The sequence below is a fragment of the Bubalus bubalis genome, chromosome 6 (genome assembly GCF_019923935.1).
Source record: "Bubalus bubalis isolate 160015118507 breed Murrah chromosome 6, NDDB_SH_1, whole genome shotgun sequence".
Taxonomy (NCBI): domain Eukaryota; kingdom Metazoa; phylum Chordata; class Mammalia; order Artiodactyla; family Bovidae; genus Bubalus; species Bubalus bubalis.
The window spans coordinates 86,307,800-86,330,234 of NC_059162.1; the positions used below are offsets into that span (position 1 = coordinate 86,307,800).

Consider the following 22,435-nt stretch of genomic DNA (forward strand, 5'->3'; position numbering starts at 1 on the left):
CCTATTTCAACTACATGACCACCTTAAACGGCAAACATGACCACTCAAACTACACAGCTTGCAAGTGGCAGAGCCATTCTTGCCCCAGAATCTAAGGCTTTTTCCATCATTATTCTGCATTTCTTCCCAATGAAGTACTCAAAGCCCGTAGCAATCTTTCCAAGTATTGCTACAGGCAGAGTAATGTACCATATTCCTGGGACAGGAAAACAGCACAGGCAGGAATGGAAGGTAAAAAGGCAACTTCTCTGTGATATCTACTTTAGCAAAAATGAGACAAGAAACCTTTTGGTCCAAGAGGTAAAGCAAACAGATGAACAACTTACACATGGTAGTTGATAAATATTTAATGTCACTTGGTACAGTGGTTCTTCAAAAATGTCTTTCAGCTCTGAAGGTCCTTCCATAAATCCACATTTCAGCAGTGTGGCCAAGGCTCAGAAAAAATACATTTTTAATAAGGACTATGCCAACATGAAAGGTTGAAAATGGAATATAAGACCCACAAGGGACCTCACACTCTAGGGAGACAGGGTCCTAATGTGAAAAGGGGAATAAAAAGAGGCCAGAAACATATATATATATATATATGTGTGTGTGTTCCGGGGAGATACACACACACACACACACACACACACATAAACATATTCTAGAAAAATACATACATCTATATATATATTCTTGGAGAAGGAAATGGCAACCCGTTCCAGTATTCTTGCCTGGAGAATTCCACGGACAGAGGGGTCCATGGGGTCGCAAAGAGTTGAACGTAACTGAGTGACTACCACACACACACATATATATATTCTAGGGAATGAGGCCCTGTTAGAACTCTGTCAGAATAATTAGAATGGATTTTTTTTCCTTCCCTCAGTGGATGATCTAGTCAGGTTAAGGGGCATCATATTCCAGACAAACATGCTCAGGTCACAAGGCACTGACTACTCTCCAACCGCCGATGGCATCTCAGCTGCTTAACCTGTGCATGCGAAGTCCAGTACCACATACGCAGCACATATGGCCCTCAGGCTGACAACTCTCTCCACTCCTCACTCCTTTCTCAGTCTCTCTCATATAGTGTTGGACCCTTGCTACTAGTCTCTCTCTCTCTCTTTTTTTTTTTTGGTCTTGTTTTGGTGTTTGAATCTGATGCTCTACCCAGGGGACAGGGAAGATTAGTGACAGCAGGAAGCTGCTCCCACCCGTGGGCCGAAAGGACAAAAGGAGGAGGTGTGGTTGCTGGGGTCACTCAGCAGAAGATGGAGCCTGCCCTGTGGGTGGGAGAGCCACAAAGGGGATGTGGCCACTGCCAGCAACGCTGTCCAAGGCAGAGAGTTAAGGACTATATATTCTGGCTTCCCTTTCTCCTATCCTCCTATCTCCCACTGGTGTCAAACTGTCAGAGGGCAGGGGTCAACCATCTGGAATGCAGAAGAGAGCAGGATAGGACAACAAATAGATCTGGGCCAAAGGCCAACACCACTGATGAGTTAAGGTATGTCACAGACCACTGATGAGTTAAGATATGTCAAAGAACAGTGTGTCATGTGATACTACAGTTCCTAAACATATGCACATACAATTTAAGCAAATATACACATACTGCACACAACAGAGATTGAGGCATTGTGAGACACAAGAGAAAACAAGAAGAGTAGAAAGATACACTGTTGCTTCTCATCATCCACCAAGGTTTAGGTTCTACGAAGTCTCCACAAACATGGCTCCATCGTTCCTAGGGGAAACACAGGGTTAGGTTCCTGCAAGCCTCTGGTTCTGTTTTCACCAACTTATGAATACATAACCTTGTTTTTTGTGCTTCTGTTTAAAAGCACACCATTTAATATATGCTGTTGATTCATTAACAGTAAATGTAACAGCCAATAGTACTTAACTCATGTCTGAACAAAGTTTATCTAACATAATTTCTCTGTAAGTCACAGCAGAGCCTTCCTATACTTAGGAATCCAGACAATACCAAGCCTGGGGGTCATTTAAACAGTAAGATCACCAGTAGAAAGCACAAAAATAAGAAAAATAGGGTACTAATAGACCACAAAAGGACACGTATAGAGTGACAACAGAAACAAGAAGGCAGAGTGTCACCTAGCACAAACTCTGCTGGGAATACACACACAACTCAGAAAAGTTTTGCTGCTCCATGGTTATCTGATAATGACCACAGAAACACCACCAATATTAATTTGGGAGTTACAAATAAATTTCCTTGAGTAGATGAATTTTAAAATACAGAATTTGCAAACAATTAGAACAAAGCATATATCAAGATATTTAAAGAAAAAGAAGTTGTCCCTAGATGGTAGGAGACGAAATGTTTTTTATTTCATTATACATTTTTACTGCTACTGCTGCTACTGCTAAGTCACTTCAGTCGTGTCCGACTCTGTGTGACCCCACAGACGGCAGCCCACCAGGCTCCCCCATCCCTGGGATTCTCCAGGCAAGAACACTGGAGTGGGTTGCCATTTCCTTCTCCAATGCATCAAAGTGAAAAGTGAAAGTGAAGTCGCTCAGCTGTGTCTGACTCTAGCGACCCCATGGACTGCAGCCTACCAGGCTCCTCCATCCATGGGATTTTCCAGGCAAGAGTACTGGAGTGGGGTGCCATTGCCTTCTCTGTTATAATTTTTACTTCTTTTTATTTTCCACTGTTGCCTAGTCTGCATTAAGCTTGTAATTAGTGATGGAGGGCAGAGGAGGAGAGAGATTCTAAACTTAAGAGTACAAAAAGAAAGAAAAACTAGGAGCAAAAGTATTGAGAAGTAGAATCACTTAGTTGAGCAGGAGGTGATGCTAGATATGGCCCCAAGAGCAGAATGGGTCATCCTCACAGCATGATGTGAAGGGCAGTTCCAAGGTGCCCCTCCAAATCTCTACCTCTCCTTCAGCAAACAACCCAAGGGGTGAGGAGGATGGCTGCAAAGGTCAACCATGGGGCAGGCTGAGGGCAGGAGGGGCACATGAGCTGACTTCCTGAATGAATGGACAACATTCCCCAAACAACCTCCCTGGGCTTCACAGACTCACACCCTCCTCATCCATCTTGAGCAAAATCTCCTTATGCTCAAGCTGATTCATGAGAAAATGTGAGCCTCTTTCAAATCAATTCAACAAATATCATTTGAGCCCCAACTATGTGAACTATGTACAAATTTCTGTACAAGGTGCCAGAAGAATTAAGCATCATTTTGCATGTTTTTATCTCTTCTTTGTTTTGTGTGTTTGTCGCTCAGTTGGGTCCAACTCTTTGCGACTCCATGTACTGTAGTCTGCCAGGCTCCCCTGTCCATGGGATTTCCTAGGCAAGAATACTGGAATGGGTTGCCATTTCTTTCTCCAGGGGATCTTCCACACCCAGGGATGGAATCTGGGTCTCTTGCATTGCAGACAGACTCTTTACCTTCTGAGCTACCACTTTTGTGTTTTACCTGTTTGTAAATAATATTCTACCTAATTTGAGAATAATCAGAAGGTTTGGATCCCTAACTTTATCACCTTATACTGGTAAATGGCTTATATTTGTAAAGCACTTTCTACTGCTAACATCCTTATATATACATTATCTCCTGGCTCTAAATGTCTGTGTTAGTGATTAGTGATCCCTCTGCCACTGTATAGATACCTCTACTATGAGATTTTATATCATCTCAATTTATTTATCAGTTCATTTTCCCTTTCAGTCTCTGAGCTAGCTTCTTGAGGAGAGGCACTGCCCAAGTAGGGTTAGTAAGCACTGCAGAGTTATTGCATTTAGCTTAAACTTCCCAAGAACACTGAAGTGGGAATTAGATATTAATTTTTACAGGGACTTCCCTGGCAGTGCAGTGGCTAAGACTCTGCACTTTCAATGCAAAGGACATGGGGTTTGATCTCTCTTTGGGGAACTGAGATCCTGAATCCTATATGATGCAGCCAAAAAATTAAAACAAATAGAACATTCAGAATTACTGCCCATGTAGAGGCATTCTCATGGCAGCACACTAAGTGACAAAAAGACAAAAGAAAAAAAAAAGCTAAAAAAAAATAATACTTTCTACAGATGAGGGAAGAGAATCAGAGAGGTGAAGTTATTTGTCCAAGAGCATGTTATAAAGTGCTGACTCTGACCCTAGGCCCAGTGTTCCTTCCCTGGATCAGAGCTGTTGCATCTCCCAATGTTAGTCACTCAGTTTTATCCAACTCTTTGTGACCCCATGGGCTGTAGCTCGCCAGGCTCCTCTATCCATAGAATTCTCCAGGCGAGAATACTGGAGTAGGCATTCCCTTCTCCAGGGGATCTTTCTGACCTAGGAATCAAACTTGGGTCTCCTGAATTGCAGGCAGATTCTTTACCATCTGAGCCACTGGGGAAGCCCTGGGTACATATTATAAAAATGACATGAGTCCAGCCAAGTTCTAGAAGCACAACTGTACACATATCCACTGAAACATCTCTCTTTTTTTAACCTATAAAGCAAGAGAGGGAGAAAAGTCTGTACTCAGGTACTGCTTTCTATCTTTGTGTTCAAAAATATTTACCAGTAGTAAAGGCCCCTTCTGGGTTGAGAATGGAGCTTCAAATAACAAGTGTCTATTGAGCTTATTTTAGATGCACAAACCTACTCTAATGATTGAAAAATAAAATAAAAAACTTAAATTTATGAGATTCTTAAGCTTCAAACTAGGGATAAAACTAAGTTGCAGAACTGGAAAAGCATTAGCCTAGCAGAAAAGCATAGTAATTTAGCTCTCTGTTCATTCCTTATGCCATTAACGAGCAACTTTTAATCTTTAATCCTCCTTCACTAAGCTGCTTTTACTGTCCCATCTGCTCCTCTTACTCATGCCGTCAGGATCTTATAATTAAATTCTAATTAAAGTTTAAGGCATGTAATAAAGAAAACACTTGCGGAATGCCTTTGATTCAAGAGGCCAAAATAACATTTCAGCAGTTTGAAAAATGAATTATATCCTTTTGCTTAACAAGCATCTTTAAAATGGAATTAAAATGGGAAATTCCAATCTTCCATGATTTCACCAGCCACACATTATGTAAATATGGTCATCATCAAGGGTTACATTTAAGTCGGCTGAAAACATCACGAAGAGAAAGCTGCCCAGCATGCACAATATGGATGGGAGCTCAACTGGCAATGCAGGAGGCAGAGCTTTCATAAAAACCATGGTGGTACCTTGAAATATGAACACGCGGGCATCAGCATCTATCTAGCACAACCCCTGAATGCTGAGAAAAGAGGGTTCTCACCCTTCTCATCTAATGGCTCACCAGACTCGAGCAAATCTACCTTTCCAGCATCTGCCAGATCCACCTCCACTTCCACCATGTTAGGTCAGACCTCCAACATCGCTTGAGGACATTGCTATATTTGCCCACCACCAGCCCAGGTCCTGTGTTCCAAGTCACACTCCATTCCACAGGGCTGACAGTGACCTTTCTTTAGCATCACTCTTATCAGAGTGTTCCACTCCGACTACAGGTTACGATTTAAGAACAGTGCATGCTAAGTCACTTCAGTCATGTTCGACTGTTTGTGACCCTATGGACTGCAGCCCACCAGGCTCCTCTGTCCATGGGATTCTCCAGGCAAGAATGCTGGAGTGGGTTCCCATGCCCTCCTTCAGGGGATCTTCCCAGTCCAGGAATTGAACCTGCATCTCTTATGTCTCCTGCACTGGCAGGCAGGTTCTTTACCACTAGCACCACTTGGGAAGTCCTTAAGAACAAAAATCACTGTTAATTATATGATTCTATATCTTATACAATAATCATAATTATCAATATGCCAGACATTACTCAAAATTCCTTGTTATTACTCAAATTCTCACATCCACCCTATGATACATGTCCTATTATTTCATCAGATGAAAAAAGGAGGGACAGAAAAATCAAGGTGCCTGCTCAGGATCCCAGGTGCACACAGCAGTGGGGCCAGGGTTTAGAGCCATGAAGTGTGGCTCCACAGTCTGTCACAAAGCCCAGAGCCTAAGTAAAGTACATGGGGACGTCTTGGTCTTCTTTCCACATGCTCCTAATATGCGCCCTATGTTCTGGTTATGTCAACAAGCCCCACCTTTGCAGAAACATCAGAGTCTTTCATACCTATGGCTTTGCGCATGCTGTCTGTTTGCCAGGTGGTCCTCATGACCCCACCTGGTAAATTTTTGCTCATTCCTTTTCTGTCTCATGAGGACTGTCCTGATTCCCTGGATAGAGCTTATCACTCACCTCTTTGTGACTGCAGAATCTAGAACCTACAGGACCTCCATTATGGTGCCAACTGCACTTCAATGTGACTGCGGCTTGGCTTCCTCTCAGAGTCTCTTAAAGGCAGGACACACAGCAGGACTTTGATAGATGCATGACAAGTAAAGGAACTAAGAGTTCTTGAAATCGACACATTGGCCATATACACAACACGGCCTAGTATTATTAGTAGAGAGAAAAATGTCGCTCTCTGGTTCAACTTATAGAGAGAAAGGAAAGAAAAACCATATTTTGCTTTATAAATCTAAGAACACTTCTAAACTTGCCAAACTTCCCAAAGCATCCAGTTCACTGATAATGCACACCCTATTTTAGTTTTCTGACAATCAAAATGCATTAAGTTCCTTTCTTCCATGACTCTACCATCCTTAAGATGAGCCCTAGCCAGACCACAGCAGGGGGCAAACAGTAGGCTTAGGTTCAGCCACACAAGGTAGTCTGGACCTAACTGTGCTACCCGTGTCCTAGCTTGGAGTCCAAGGCCTCAGCAAAGCAGACTCCCCACTCTCAGGCTTCCTAGACCCGTGGCTTCTTTACCAGCTGAGATCTGAGCATCTGAGCTGTCACTTGATTTGTCCTCAAGGGTTCCATTGAGACTGGAGCCTTTTCCTTGACTTGATGAGCCTCGACAAACCTCGTCTCCTTTCAATAAATAGTCCATCTTGCTGAGGATCTGAGCGCCCCTAGCCCATGAGTACTAGCTTAGTTCTGTTCCAGGCAGACTGGCCATTGTGAACCATATAGCTGCTACCATGTCTAAACATCCAGTCCCTCTCACCTAAAAATTCCTAAGCTGTGTCTCCCACTCAGTGAATAAATATCAGGCATGGTACTAGGTCTTTTATGTAGTTCTATCTCAAATTCCTCAAAGCCTACTTTCAAAATGATATAATTATACTAATTAGCCCATTCAACAAATCTTCAGTAAATATACTCTGTAATAAGCAGGACAACAAAGCTAGGTGACATGTCCAATGTTACACAGATGATGAGTAGCAGAAGTGGGATATGAAAAGAGAGCTTTTGCATTTCCGTGATATATTCCAGTTTTTGGTCTTCTTTGTTCTTGAAAAGATGACGATGTACTGAAAAAAGGCATGCACTCAAGAAACTGAAGACTATCACCCTTAATCATGGCATACATAAGCACAGATGACTGTCCCAACCCTTCACAAGACCCCAGTTCATATTTCCATGCCTTGTCCACTCCATAGCACCCACTTTTCTCTGAATATGCAGTGAGTTTTCACACCTTCATTCATGCTCAAGTCTTTGGCTGTAATGTCCTATCTCCCCCTGAGGACTGTATTCACCCCTGCAGCTCACTCATTCACCATTCTGTATTTACTAAATACCTGTTAGGTACCAGTTCCTGTAGAAAATGATGGAGATATAAGACTTAGGACCCATCTTTTGAGAGCTTACGGTCCAGTGGGAGGTGAGGATGAGTAAACACACAAGCACACCAAAGAGTACGTCTGTCCCATGGCAAGGGAAACACAGGCTGCCCTGTAGCTCAAAGGAAAGGCCTGGAACCCAGTCTTGGTGCCTCCTCCCTGAGACACTATTTTCCTCATTCTGCCTCTAATCCCACCATAATTCATTGTTCCTCACATTTCTTACTGTACTATACACTCTGCAGTTACATTTTTCACAGTGAATCATAATGTATGACATGATCATTTATCTTCATTTCTAGAATTGAGGGAACTGATTTTTTTAACTGACAAATATTTATTGAGCGTCTTGCAGGACTGTAGTGGTTAAGAGTCTGAGTTTTATTGTTTAAATTCTGGCAAGTAATTACAAGCATGTGACCTTGGGCAGGTTGTATATAACATCTCAGTCCCACAACATTTTCCACATCTCTAAAGTGGGGAAAAAATCAGGAATACACCAAAGTTTAGCATGATGACAGTATTTATCCCAAGTCATTGTGAGTTTCATCTTTGGCTTCAGTCTTCACCTTGCTTGATTCAACACCAGGTCTAGCATCACCTAACCTAGGTGTGACCAATAATAATGACCACAGTGAGGTTCTCCACCACCTCTGTACACTGCAAACATGTCAGTAAGACAAGATAGCTTTGGGATTTAATGTTACTATCATAATATCACTTCTAAATATGGTAAGCAATTTAGATCAAACTTAGAGTTTAAAAAAAAAAATCTCTTTATGGGCATTATATGTTGAAGATGTACCAGTTAGTTTAAATATAAATGCACAGGTATTATTACAAAAGAAAAATGCTATTAATGATGATTTGGAAAACTGCTAATATTATGTACCAAATCAACAATTAAGAAATATAATTTACATTGATAGATTGATAGTTAAATCATATGTCAAGAGAGACAGCATTAGACACTTGAATTGACAGAGAACACTGCCATATAAAGTTAAATCATATAAAGCAAGATATTATTAACAAGGAGAATGTAATTCTAATCTTTATGGTGCTATTTGGTCCTAACATTCATAACATAAAACAATAATAAAGAATTACATATAAGGTTTGATTCCATTTATGTCAAAAGCCTTTTAAGGGGTACCTTTGACTTAGGAATGCTTTATATCTTATAAAGATTAATTAAAAGCAGAATGTCAACCTCAGGATCTCCATATTTTATAAGGCAGAAAAATTTCAAAATTATGTACAATAATATATTTTGCTCCTACTAACTTATCTTCAAAATTACAAACTTTAAAGTAAGTGGTAAGAGGACAATTTCTTAAATGTGTGTCTCTGGAGAGGGGTCCTGATATTCAGGTGAGAAGCTATGTCTGGCATGGGTGTTTATGACATAATTCATAATAAAGGAATTACCAGTGTCCTCCAAGGTGGGTGGTTAGGGTGAAACCATATTGTAGGGGGTTAAGTAATGAATGCGTAATTGAATAAAAGAAGGAAGTGGGTGTGAATCCTTCATATAAAGGTTCTGATGCCAGAAGGAAAGGGAGAAATAGGGCAGTAGTTTGCAGTCCAATTTTACAAAGTGTTTTGACTTACTAAGACAGGCGACATAAGCTAAAACATGATGGAATACATTACATTTTTACATACCAGTCTGAAGGATTACTGTTGCTTCTGAATGCAAAATATGTATGCATAATGCTGACTCGACCCAACCCATCCAAACTTATTCGGTTCCCAAATGCTCGGCTTCAGCTGAGCCAGTTTTCTTAACAACTTCCAGAATAAACAGAAAAGCAAAATGTTGAGGCCAAGATGTTTTCATGTTCAAGTCCACGATCCTGAACATTTGTGAGTTTCCTTACATAGCACCCGGATTTAGTACCCATCCATCTACTTCTAGACTGGATGCAAGTACTCATATACACCGATACCCAGACACCAAATATAGCCCCAAATCATACAGGAGATTCTGAAGTTCTGAAGTTCTCAGAAATGTTCTAAGAATCCATCCGTAAGAACTTTGTTTTAATCCCTATAGATATATACCTAATACGAGGAATAGAAAAAAGACAAATTCTATTGCATGGGAGCTGTAATCAAAGGTGATGATACGATCACAGTGCATCATGTCAAGAGTGCCCAGTAGTTACCAAGCACTTTATGTACAATATCTAATCCCAATGAAGGGTTATTGTTATTCCTATTAGAAATAATAAAACCATGGCTTGGGGAAACCTAACTAAGAAGTTAACTGAGAATAAGAACTCAGCTTTGCTACTAACCTAGCTCTGTTACTTTGGGTAAGTTTCTTACTATCTCTAAAACCTGACTTTACTCATCTATAAAATGAGTATAATCATACATACCTTGAAAAGTCAAAGTAAGTTTTGAGAGAGAAATAATGTAAGGTACCTAATATTATGCTTGGCAGCATAGGTTATATTCAATAAATGGCAGCTATGTTGATCGTTATCAGTATTGCCCAGGACTATATGCCTTGTGAGTGACAGTGGGCATTTAAATTCACATTTGACTGATTCTAAAACCCCGTTCGCCGAGAAGATCACCTACAAGGAGCTCGTGGAGGGCACGGGCAGCCTGGACGAGGACATGGTCATGCAAGGCTGGCATGGGGGGCCCACTGAAGGAGAGCCCAGCCTAGCGCCTCCGTCTGGACAGCAGCCTCTGGGACCCCCAGGAAGCAAATTAAAGCACATGTAACCTGAAGCAATGGCACCCCACTCCGGTACTCTTGCCTGGAAAATCCCACAGACGGAGGAGCCTGGTAGGCTGCAGTCCATGGGGTCAGTCAGATGTGACTGAGTGACTTCACTTTCACTTTTCACTTTCACACATTGGAGAAGGAAATGGCAACCTACTCCAGTGTTCTTGCCTGGAGAATCCCAGGGACGGGGGAGCCTGGTGGGCTGCCGTCTATAGGGTCGCACAGAGTCGGACACGACTGAAGCGACTTAGCAGCAGCAGCAGCAGCAAAACCAACACAAACAATAGTACTTACTGATAATTTTTCATGTGCCAGCCCTGCTTGCTTGCTAAGTTGCTTCAGCCATGTCCAACTCTGTGTGACCCTATGGATAGTAGTCCACCAGGCCCCTCTGTCCACGGGACTTTCCAGGCAAGAATACTGGAGTGGGTTGCCATTTCCTTCTCCAGGGGATCTTCCTAAACCCAGGGATTGAACCTGCGTCTCTTATGGCTTCTTCATTGGCAGGCAGGTTCTTTACCACAAGCACCACCCAAAGTGCCAGCATTACCATGTAAAAGTTTTAACTACATTAACACAATCAAAGGTCTCAACAACCCTATAAAAAAGTTACTATTATTATCCCCACAATATAAAGAAATTGAGATTTTAAAAAAGTGCCTCACAGCTACTGGAAGTTTGACAGGCTTCTTCAGTCCTGATTTTAGATACTTCCAATAATATATTATTCCCAACACCACACTCATTTATCCTTCATGATGATGTGCCTGCATTTTGAAACCACAAACAATATCTCAGATATATTTTGGAAACATATGGCATACAAAAAGGCACTCTGCTTGAATTTAAGAAGATAGAAACTATACAAATATAAAGTAATATTATTACTATTTTGCAGACATAAACAAGTTGCACCAGGAATTTTATTGCCCTAATTAGCCAACAAGGTTCTAGTTGAATTGAGTCAGACTCCTCTTTAATTTTCCTTTCTCATTCTGCAAAACTTCAAGATCTCTGGACTGCCTGAAACATACCAAAGAATGGTCCCAGAAGCCACATGTGAACAGACCTTTGGGCCCAAAAGACCCCAAAATGGACATAAGTGAAAAGGTCACCATATTCTATTTTCCCATGGCAAATGGCCTTTGAAACCCCCCCCTTTTTTAATATACTTTCAGTCAAGTGATCATGATCAACAAGAATGAGATAAAATTGACTGCAGCTGGAGAAAAATGCTGACATGAGTGGCTAAAAACACCATGTGTAGCTTAATAAAAGGGTACTGGACCATAATGTAAGTTGAGGCCCCACAGAATCGACCCGTCTAAAGTCACATCTCATTAAGACTAGAAGCAGCAGCTGGTTTCCCCCAAAACAAGTCCTGGATGATCAAAATTAGAAGGGTCTCTGTCCTTTAGATGTGCTCTTGAAAATATCACGTCCTTGATCTGCATGGATTTCTTTAGATAGTTGACAGAGTGCATGTTGCGTGCGTGTTGTACATGCACTCTGGTCAGACCTGAGTGCGTGTTGTTCTAAAGGTCAAAGAACTGGCAAAAGTGGATGTGACTGTTGTCAAACAAGAATGAGCTCTCTTTGAAGTTGGAGGCTTAGATGAGCTGATTCTGGAATGCTCTCTTCAAAGGTGAGGGTGAAACGTAAAAATGCTGCCCTGTGTAAGCTGAAACGTCTTTAAGTAATATAGAGTACACTACCCTGCCATCCTGGCATGACCCACTGTTAAAATCTGGGTGAAAAAGAACAATCCCTGAAGGTGGAATGATATTAGCAAACAGCCATCATGAACACTCCATTCCCTACATCTTGCAAAGGCCCATGAAAAAACCTCCCTCAAGGTCCCTCTGCTTCCAGTTTAATCAGCTCACTATTTGCCTCACCCTCTATTTACGTGTGCTCACCTACTAATAGGCTTCCCAGGTGGCACAATGGTAACGAATCTGCCTGCCAAAGCAGGAGATGCACGTTCAATGCCTAGGTCAGGAAGATCCCCTGGAGAAGGAAATGGCAACCCACGCCTGGGAAATCCCATGGACAGAGGAGCCTGGAGGGCTACAGTCCATGGGATCACAAAGAGTCAGACACTACCTAGTGACTAAACAACAACCACCAGCTACTAGTTATTCCCCCTCGCTTGTATTTTGTTCTGCAGATGACTTCTGGCCAAACTTGCTGTCATGCCAAATATACTTGAGTTGCTGTTGTGGTTGTTATCACTCAGGAAATTTCACTCTATTGCTATCTGAAACTTCTCTGACTTTCAGTTTGGTAAATCAGACTCCTGTTCCACCTCATAAATCAGAAACACAGCCCTGTGTTGCTTGTCCTTGTGGCCCCAGTAGCTGTGCAATGGATATCAGAAGAATTAAGTGAAGTTCTTGCAGACTCAAATATCACAGAAATGTGGTAATTTGTCTTTATTAATAGAAGGTCAAATACCATGTACCTCTGACAGTTGCATCAATATTTTTACAGTCCTTAGGTCTTGACTTGCACCAATGGCCTCTTACACACACACACACACACACACACACACACCTGCCACCCTTAAGACTAAATCATGACATTGTTAAACCACTTTTTGAAAACTAGGAGATTGAAGACATAAAGCATCTCACCTGGGGCATGGTTTTCTCTGGATCTGAACATCCCAGAACTCCATTCCTGGGAATATCAGCCACTGTGTGGAGTCCTTGCCACCCTGTAAAACTTACAAATATTTTCTTAGGAAATGCTCTGGTAAAGATGCTAGTGACTAGCTCTAACTCTTACCACTTCTTTCAATACAGTATTTTGTTTTCCAAGTTGCAGATTTTAACTCAGACAACTAAATTTATTAGCAACAACAACTATTACAGGTTAAATGTTCATAATATGACATTTAAAATCCTCATATAATCATTATTAAGTAGGTAATATTATCCCCATTTTACAAATGAAGAAACTGCTGCTCAGCAAGGTTACTTCCCTAAAATCACATATGCAAAGAGGCTGAAGCAGGATTCCAAGTCCAATTTGAAGTCCAGTATTCTTTTTTGCTATTGTGTATAAATCAAGAGGCCATAGGGTTGAGGTTCCCTCTGAGAAGTGTGACGCCAAGAATCTCTAGTTCCCCCATCCACTGGTTCTGTGACCTCCCCTTTTCTATTATCCCTGCATCTCTGGCAACTTCTTTACCCTCCAGTCAGGGGAACCTGAGAGAGCAGGGCTGGATGGAGGAGGTCTTGTATTCTTTCAGTTCCCAGATTCTGAAATCTGTCAGTACTGAAAAAAGAAAAGCATCAAGCTATGGACACACCCCAAATCTCAAAGCCGCTCAGGAATCTCAGCAAAAATATTCACAGAGTCTAGTAGTGAGTCTCCCACATAAATGTCACAAAACTCAGGGCTATATAGTGGTGAGATACTCAAAAAGCATGTTTTAAGAAAAGTCAAATGTACCACGGGAAAAAAAAAATCAAAGTATCATAAAAAAGATAACAAGTGCTCACAAGCAAGTGGAGAAAAGGGAACCCTTGTGCACTGCTGATGGGAATGTAAACTGGTACAGCCACTATGGAAACAGCATGGAGGTTTCTTGAAAAAATTAAAAATAGAACTAAAATATGACCTAGCGATTTCACTTCTGGGTTTAGATCCAAAGGAAAAAAAACAGGATCTAAAACAGCTGTCTTCTCTCCAATGCTAACTGCAGCATTATTTACAATGTAGAAATGATCTAAGTGCCAATGGATAGAAGGATAAAGATGTGGTATATAAATATATATACATATATATGTATATATACAATGAAATATTATTCAGCCAGGAAAAATAAGGAAATCCTGGAAATCCTGTCACTTAACAACAACATGGGTGAACTGTGCTAAGTGAGATAGAAAAAGACAAATACTGTATGATATCACTTATGTGTGGGACCTGGAAAAGTGAAGTTCATAGAAACAGAGGAGAATGGTGGTTGCCAGAGGCTAGAGGTAGGAAAAATGGGGAGATGTTGGTGAAAGGATATAAACTGCCAGTTATAAGATGAATGAGTTTGGGGGGTTTAATATACAACACAGTGATTATAGTTGATTATACTTTATTATATACTAGAAAGTTAAGAGAGTAGATCTTAAATACTACCATGGTAATCATCTTGCAGTATGTAGCTGTATCAAATCAACACAAGGCACACCTGTGTGCATGAGTGCTCAGTTGTGTCTAACTCTCTGGGACCCCATGGACCGTAGCCCACCAGGCTCCTCTGTCCATGGGATTTCCCAGACAAGAATACTGAAGTGGGTTGCCATTCCCTTCTTCAGGGGATCTTTCTGACCCAGGAATTGAACCCGTGTCTACTGCATTGGCAGGTGTATTCTTTACCACTGAGCCACCTGAGAAATCCTTGTAATTATTTTGCAATGTGTAATTGTATTAAATCAACACAATGTACACCTTAAAATTATGTAATGTCATATGTCAATTATTGGAGAAGGCAACGGCAATCCACTCCAGTACTCTTGCCTGGAAAATTCCATGGACGGAGGAGCCTGGTAGGCTATACTCCATAGGGTCGCTAGGAGTCAGACACGACTGAGCGACTTCACTTTCACTTTTCACTTTCATGCATTGGAGAAGGAAATGGCAACCCACTCCAGTGTTCTTGCCTGGAGAATCCCAGGGACAGGGGAGCCTGGTGGGCTGCCGTCTGTGGGGTCGCACAGAGTCGGACATGACTGAATTGACTTAGCAGCAGCAGCAGCATATATCAATTATATTTCAATAAACTAGGGAAAAATTTTAAATGTTCTTATTTTCTACTCAGGAAAGGAAAGGAGAAGTGAAAAGAGAAAGGGAAAGAAAATTCCAGAGAAAATGATTTAGTCTTGGACCATGGTTCTCATCAGAAGCTTCTGTAGGATCAAAACAGATGAATGGGTCCTGCTCCCTGAGCTTCTAATTCAGTAGTTAGAGTGAAAACAGAGAATCTGCACTTCCAATGTATGTCCAGATGATGTTCATACTGCTGGTCTGGGGATCATGCTTTGAGAACCACTGGTTTAGAGTCAATAATGACCTAACAAATGAACACTTCAGAAAAACAGGTATCTAAGAGATTCCCTTAATAATCAGGTAACAAACAAGTGCTGAGCTAGTTAATACTAAGCAGAGACAGTACACCATTGTGGTAAAAAGTCTGCATTCTGGGGCCAGACTTCTTTTTGCTGTTTTCAGACTGATGCTGCTGCTGCTGCTAGGTCGCTTCAGTCGTGTCCGACTCTGTGCGACCCCACAGACGGCAGCCTGCCTGGGTTCAAATCCCAGCTCTGCTGCTCACCAACTGTGTGATTTCACACAAGGTCCTTGGCCTCTTTGAACCTCGGGTTTTCACACATGCATATTAGGAGGACTGGTGGGGCTTGTATATCTAAAGTGCTCACAACAGTGCCTACACATGTTGAGTACTATTATTAGTATTTGTTTTATTTTGTTAGTTGCTTAATCATGTCTGATTCTTTGTGACTCTGTGGACTGTAGCATGCCAGGCTCCTCTGCCTATAGAATTTTCCAGGCAAGAATACTGGAGCGGGTCACCATTTCCTTCTCCAAGGGATTTTCCTGACCCAGGGACTGAATCCACGGCTCCTGTGTCTCCGGCATTTCAGGTGGATACTTAACCTGCTGAGTCATTGGGGAAGCCCTGTTATCAGTATAAACTTACTTCTAATATTATTATTATAGCTTTCTTCTACTAGGAGAGGTAATAGTTTTTCTAGAACTATTAGAACTATTACCCTGTGTCAATGCCAGTGTTAGATCTTGGGGATAGAGCTGTAGACCAAACATGCAATGTTCTGTACTAAGTTACAGTCTAGAACAAAAGAAGACACTATTTAAGTAGTTGTTTACAAGGCACATCCTTAAATCAGAGGGCTGAAAGCAGGGAAACAAAGAGAAAACTCTACAAAGTCATTTCAAATTGGAGATCAATCAGACATTAAGAACATTTCTTCAAGTGGAATAAAAACTAGCAGAAAAACATGATTCTGTGTAATTATACCATACAGCTCTTCTGAAACAAACTGTTGTGGCTTTTAAAATATAATGAAATATGAAGAAAAATTCTTTTCAGTAAAATCTCCCCCAAATTTCTCTGCACTTAGTATGTGTCACGTTCTCGGCAAACCACTTCAGCAAAGGCCAGGTCTTAGGGCCAGAGAGAAGTGGCCAGTTCACTACAGACCAAACAAGACGTGCAGACAGTGCTGTATGAGAGGCATTAGATGTTCCATTCTTTCTCCCCTGCTAGAAAGATGGGCCACAGCAAGAGCCATGCAAACCTGGGTTGAGAGCCAGCCTCTACTCCTTAGTAACTGTGTGATCTTGAACATGTTCCTTGACCTCAGTCTTGGTTACCTCATCTGTAAAAATGACACCCTAACGATACAGAATGAAAAGTTCTTTACCATCAATCCCCTCAAATTTCTCTGCAGCTAATATGTATTGTGCATACTGTAAAGCTGGATAAACTGTGGTTTCTTTATACAAAGGGTTCCTAAGTTACTAGGGGAAAAAAACACTTGTGGAGAAATAATTACAGTATGGTGAGGGAAGTGCTAGAAAAACTAGAGTAACAATGAAGAGGGAGTGGCTAGCTGCCCCAGGGAATCTGAAGGGCTTCACAAACAACAGGATGTTTAAGGTCGGTCCTGAAGGATGAGCTTCCCTGGAAGCCTAGCAGTTAAAGCGTCTGCCTGCAATGCGGGAGACCGGGGTTCAATCCCTGGGTTGGGAAGATCCCCTGGAGAAGGAAATGGCAACCCACTCCAGTATTCTTGCCTGGAGAATCCCATGGTCTGAGGAGCCTGGTGGGCTACAGTCCACGGGGTCACAAAGAGTTGGACACGACTGAGCGACTTCACTTCCGAAGGATGAGCAACAGCTCAGCAGGGAGAAGAGCAGGCAGGTGATATTCTGGAGGACCGGTCTGCGTAGAGGTGAGAAGACGCGCAAGGGCCTAGGGATCAACGAGACAGCTAACGGGGCTGGAATGCTGGTGTGTGATGAAGAGTGGCAGGAGATGAAGACAGCTCATGTCTTGGTTCTGTGAAAATATCACCAGTTTATCACATAATGAAATTTATTTGAAGCCATTTGGATGACGGTCAAAGATGATAAGGAAATCAGTGCATTAAGGGATAGTCTGTGGGCTTTTTAATGTAAGTCTGAAGTTATCCTGGCACTCTTTCCCTCAGAAGGTCAGTGTTCTAATGGCAAACTCGGGTATTCAGCTCCATCTGTGTGGGTCTCATATACCAGTAACAGCAACCACTGCACTGGGGGCTGCTGACATCTACTGACTTCTAAGCATGCCATCCTCAAGCTCCACATGTGTCAACTCTTATAATCCCCACAGCAAGCCCACAAGGTACAAAGAGGTAAATGAAGGGCAGAAAAGGTAAGAAGCTTGCTCCAGGTCACATGATGAGTTCCAGGGCTGGCGCGGTACCCCAGAGCCCAAATTCAACGGCTACCTTGAGTTCCACTCCTCCCTCCACGAAGGATGCTCTCACATCACTTCCCTGGGCAAATCCACATCTTGAAGGGTCTGAAGCTTTTACATGGGGGAGGGGGTGCTCTTAAAGAAAGGAATGCAAAACTATGACTATAAAATCAGGTGAAATATTGAATATTTACAATAAGAAAAAATCAAATAACTGGAGCCTCGAGGATTTAGGTTCTCTTTTCCTTAGATCAGAAATGCCTACATAGAAATGCTTCCTGATAGTAACCCCTCCCCACCTGGAACATTCTACAACTCCCATCAACTACCTGAACTCTTGGGGCCCATGTGAGTAAGGGTCCCTGAAGCTTAAGCTCCATTGTGTTCATTTCATGGTGGAGGTGAAGCCCATCTCCACTACCACTTAAAAGTCTCTTGTGTGTCCCTACTAAGTTCCTTCAGTCAGGTCCGACTCTGTGTGACCCTATGGAATGTAGCTTGCCAGTCTCCTCTGTCCAATGGGATTCTCCAGGCAAGAAATCTGGAGTGGGTTGCCATGCCCTCCTCCAGGGGATCTTCCCAACCCAAGGATCAAACCCACATCTTTTGTATCTCCTGCAATGGCAGGCAGTTCTTTTACTAGGAGCACCACCAAAATTTTCCAAACCCTTTGACAAAGGCCAGATCTGAGGGTCAGAGGGAGATGGCCAGCTCACTACAGACCACCCAAGAGGTGGAGACAAATGCAGCATGAGAAGCACTAAGCTTTCCATCCTTTCTCCCCTGCTAGAAAGGCTGGCCACAGCAAAGGGCTCCAACTTGAAGCCATGCAAACCTAGGTTCAGACCCAGCCTCTGCTCCTCAGTGGCTGTGTGACCTTGAACATGTTCCTTGACCTCTTGGAGTTTCTTAAGTCTCAATTTCCTCATCTGCAAAAATGAGACACTGGAAAAATCAAATAGTATAACTTGCAAACTTCCCAGGAATGCCAGCTCCCTTCCTCTAGGTGGGCCTTTCCTGAGCTTTATCCTCCTTTTCGACCCTCACCCCACCCCAAGTTTGGGGGTGGGTAGACCGGTCCCTTCTATGTACTCCCAGCATACTCTGTAGAGCCTCCACTAGAGCATATCACTCTCTTATTAATTCAGCAAGCACTCTCTGGATACAAAGATGAACACGGACAAGCTATTTTCTTCCAGAAGCTCACTTCTAGTTCTGGAAGTTCAGGTCAGGGAGCCATTTTCCCTGGAGGCTGGGGCCATGTCTCATTCCACTGGAGACCCTGGGACATAAGGCAGATTGTACCCAACTGAAAACAAGTGAGACCACCTTCCACCACTCCAAGCCTCAGCTAGCGCCTTTGCCAGCAGCCTTGCTCGCCTGGCCCCCTCCCCCGCCCCCCCAGCGCCGCTCTCACCAGGCCCCAGTGATGCTGGTCTGCACATCCCCCCCCACGGCAGGATCAATGGAGTTTGGTTTACAGGGCACTGGGTCCATTGTTGGCTCTCACCTCAAGAACAAAGAAGAATACTGGCCCTTCCAAGGCAAAACAAAGGCTGACTTCTCCCCCATGGATCCCTTTTCCTTTATGGGCAGCAGTATGCAGACCCCCGGCCCTCCACTGAACTACATTTAAAATAGCTTTTGTGAAGGGCAGACACAGCGGCCATTTTCATGTGTGTGCGTGCCTGCAGCAATGAACTGATTGTAATGTGAACAATGTGCACTTCTTGCCACTTCTGACAGAATAGATGACATTGTGTCGTGGGCCCGGGGCGGGGGGGGTGGCAACGAAAGAAACCAAGCCTTCAGGTTTATGACATGAAATTCTGACAAAAAGCATTTCGAAGCCTCTTTCCCATCATCAAGAAACCACACTGGGCAAGATCTGAGCTTAACAGCCAACAACAACAACAAAAAAAGACACATTCAATCCCTGAGATCATTTTCCTGAAATAGAAAACTACATATGTTTCTCAAATTTCACATCAAGCCACTGCAGAGGCCAGACTGCCGGGCTGAATTGGGCCAAAGTAAGTAAGGGAGAGAGAGAGAAAGAGAAAGGGAGGGGAGAAGGGAGGAGGGGAGAGGGGGAGGGGTTGGAAAAGGGAGTAAACAGAAGAAAATGAGCCCATTCTTCCACATCACCACATTTCTCTAGCACAATCTAAACTTACAAACACCCCCAGTTTCACAGAACTTGTAGTTAGGGTTGCTTATCGGGCAGTCTTTACTTTGTCAAATTAAGACACATTGCCTTGGATTAGCAAGACTCCTTAAATTCGAAATGACTTCATGGTTGGCTCAGAGTTCAGTGTCTCTAGGGCCAGCCGCCAGGAACATATCCACTGTGGGCCTCCCTCCCCTCTCCATACTGACCTGCCTGACTTTTCCATGGAGACAGCAGAGCAAAATCCCAAGCAGACAGGCTGTCAGTGTTAATTAAAAGTCCAAACACCTCTTTAGAAACTATCTCCAGCTCAATATTTATACAGAATATAAGACTCCTAACAGGCAGGGCTGGAGAAGGGAGCAGGAGGTTGAGGGCGGAAATGGGTCTGAATGGCATTTGGAACCCATTAATTTTTAAAAGACACGCTGCCACTCTATACAGACCCAGAGAGGTTCAAAATTTAACGAAACCAGGAAGATGAATGAGCCGAAGATTGTTTAGAAAGCCTGGGGACAGCGCTCAGCTTTTGAAAAGAATAATATCTGGGCAATAATGAGAGCTGACGCTTTTTTTGGTGAACACAGTTTCTGGCACATTTTCACAATACAGGTTGACAATTTTTTGTATTTAACAAAAGGAAAGGCAATCTTCTAAATGACTTGGGAACAAAGGGCTCCCTGACTACAATTTCTTAATAACATTTAAGAATTCTCTTCAAAGGTCCCTGACAATAATTTAGATAGAGGGAGGGAAGAAAAGTGAAGAAAACAATGAAAAAAAGAAGATAAATTAAAAAATAATTAACTAGAAGAGGTGAAAAAAGAAGGAAAGAGTTTGACACTAAGTGACATCACAAAGGGTTGAACTTAATGCTCAACTTTTATAATACTTTTTCTAAAAAAGCTGAAGCAAGAAGTCAAAGCAAGACTTTGATCAATACCATTACCTCTCAGACTCAAGAGTTTTAATCCAGGGAGAAGCTAAATGGATCACCTAAGCCAACCATCAGATTCTGCAGACAAACTGAGTTCCAGGAGACCCAAAGTTATCTGATTGGACCAGACACATCTTCCCAGTTTCAAACCATGACACCTTATGTACCTAATGATGTGGGTCCTGGCCATCGCCAAAGTCTCAGAGCTTACAGTATCATGGACTCCAAGACCGAATATACATACCTTCATCAGATTGACAGAAATTTAGAGGCTACCCAGAATCACACAGGTACAGTATACTCAGAAGACCCGATAATGAAATTCATTAAGAGTTCACCTACAGTGATAGCCACCCTGGACAACAAACTACAATGTACAAGTTTCACCCTCAGAGTGAGACCCTTCTGAAATTCTGTCATATTACCCGGAAAATGAGATCTCTATTCTTTAGCATTTTTATAGTTCCAAACATTTTTTAGCAAAGAATATACCACCATAGGGCTTCCCTGCTAGCTCAGCTGGTAAAGAATCTGCCTGCAATGCAGGAGAATCTGGTTCGATTCCTAGGTTGGGAAGACCCGCTGGAGAAGGGAAAGGCTACCCATTCCAGTATTCTTGGGCTTTCCTGGTGGCTCAGATGGTAAAGAATCTGCCTGCAATGTGGGAAACCTGGGTTCGATACCTGGGTTGGGAAGATCCCTTGGAGGAGGGCATGGCAACCCATTCCAGTATTCTTGCTTGGAGAATCCCCACGGACCAAGAAGCCTGGCAGGCTACAGTCCATGGGGTGCCAAAGAGTTGGACATGACTGAGTGACTAAGCACAGCACAGCACATACCATCATACTGTTTTTAAAAGAGGTATCCCATCCCAAGATTGCTGTATTCTAAAAGTGATACTAGGTCTCAGAGAAAACTCTTAAGTAAAGGAAATGCTATAGAGCTGCTCAGTTGGAAAATTACACTTATACTGGCCATTATCTTTCAGGTGTAAGCACTCACAACTAGGGGTGTGTGTGTGTGTGTGTGTGTGTGTGTGTGTGTAGGGGTGTGTGTGTGTGTGTGTAGGGGAGGTAGGGGTGTGTGGGTGTGTAGGGGTGGGGGTGTGTGTGTGTAGGGGTGTGTGTGTGTGTAGGGGTGTGTGTGTGTGTGTGTGTGTGTGTGTGTAGGGGTGGGGGTGTGTGTGTAGGGAGGTGTGTGTGTGTGTGATGGAATATTACTCAGCCAAAGAAAGAATGAAATACTGCCATTTACAGCAACACAGACCCAGAGATTATCATACTAAGTGAAATATGCTAGACAGAAAAAGACAAATATCATATGATATCACTTATATGTGGAATTTCACTGAAAAAAAGATACAAATGAAATTATTGACAAAACAGAAATAGACCC

General features: G+C 42.6%; 1 protein-coding gene across 14 annotated transcripts in view; it reads right to left on the reverse strand.

Moving 5' to 3' along the window:
- Nucleotides 1–22,435, reverse strand: part of FGGY (FGGY carbohydrate kinase domain containing) — a 508,405-nt gene that overhangs the window by 386,905 nt on the left and 99,065 nt on the right. For 4 of the 14 annotated variants that reach the window (XM_044944924.2, XM_044944922.2, XM_044944927.2 and 1 more), the window contains one exon: nt 13,066–13,148. The exons of 9 other annotated variants lie outside the window; for them this stretch is intronic. In XM_044944924.2, coding sequence (XP_044800859.1) covers nt 13,066–13,148 — 83 coding nt within the window. Of the gene's footprint in view, nt 1–326; nt 345–13,065; nt 13,149–22,435 lie in introns of those variants that run through there. One more of the 14 variants, XM_044944931.2, reaches the window with a different exon arrangement.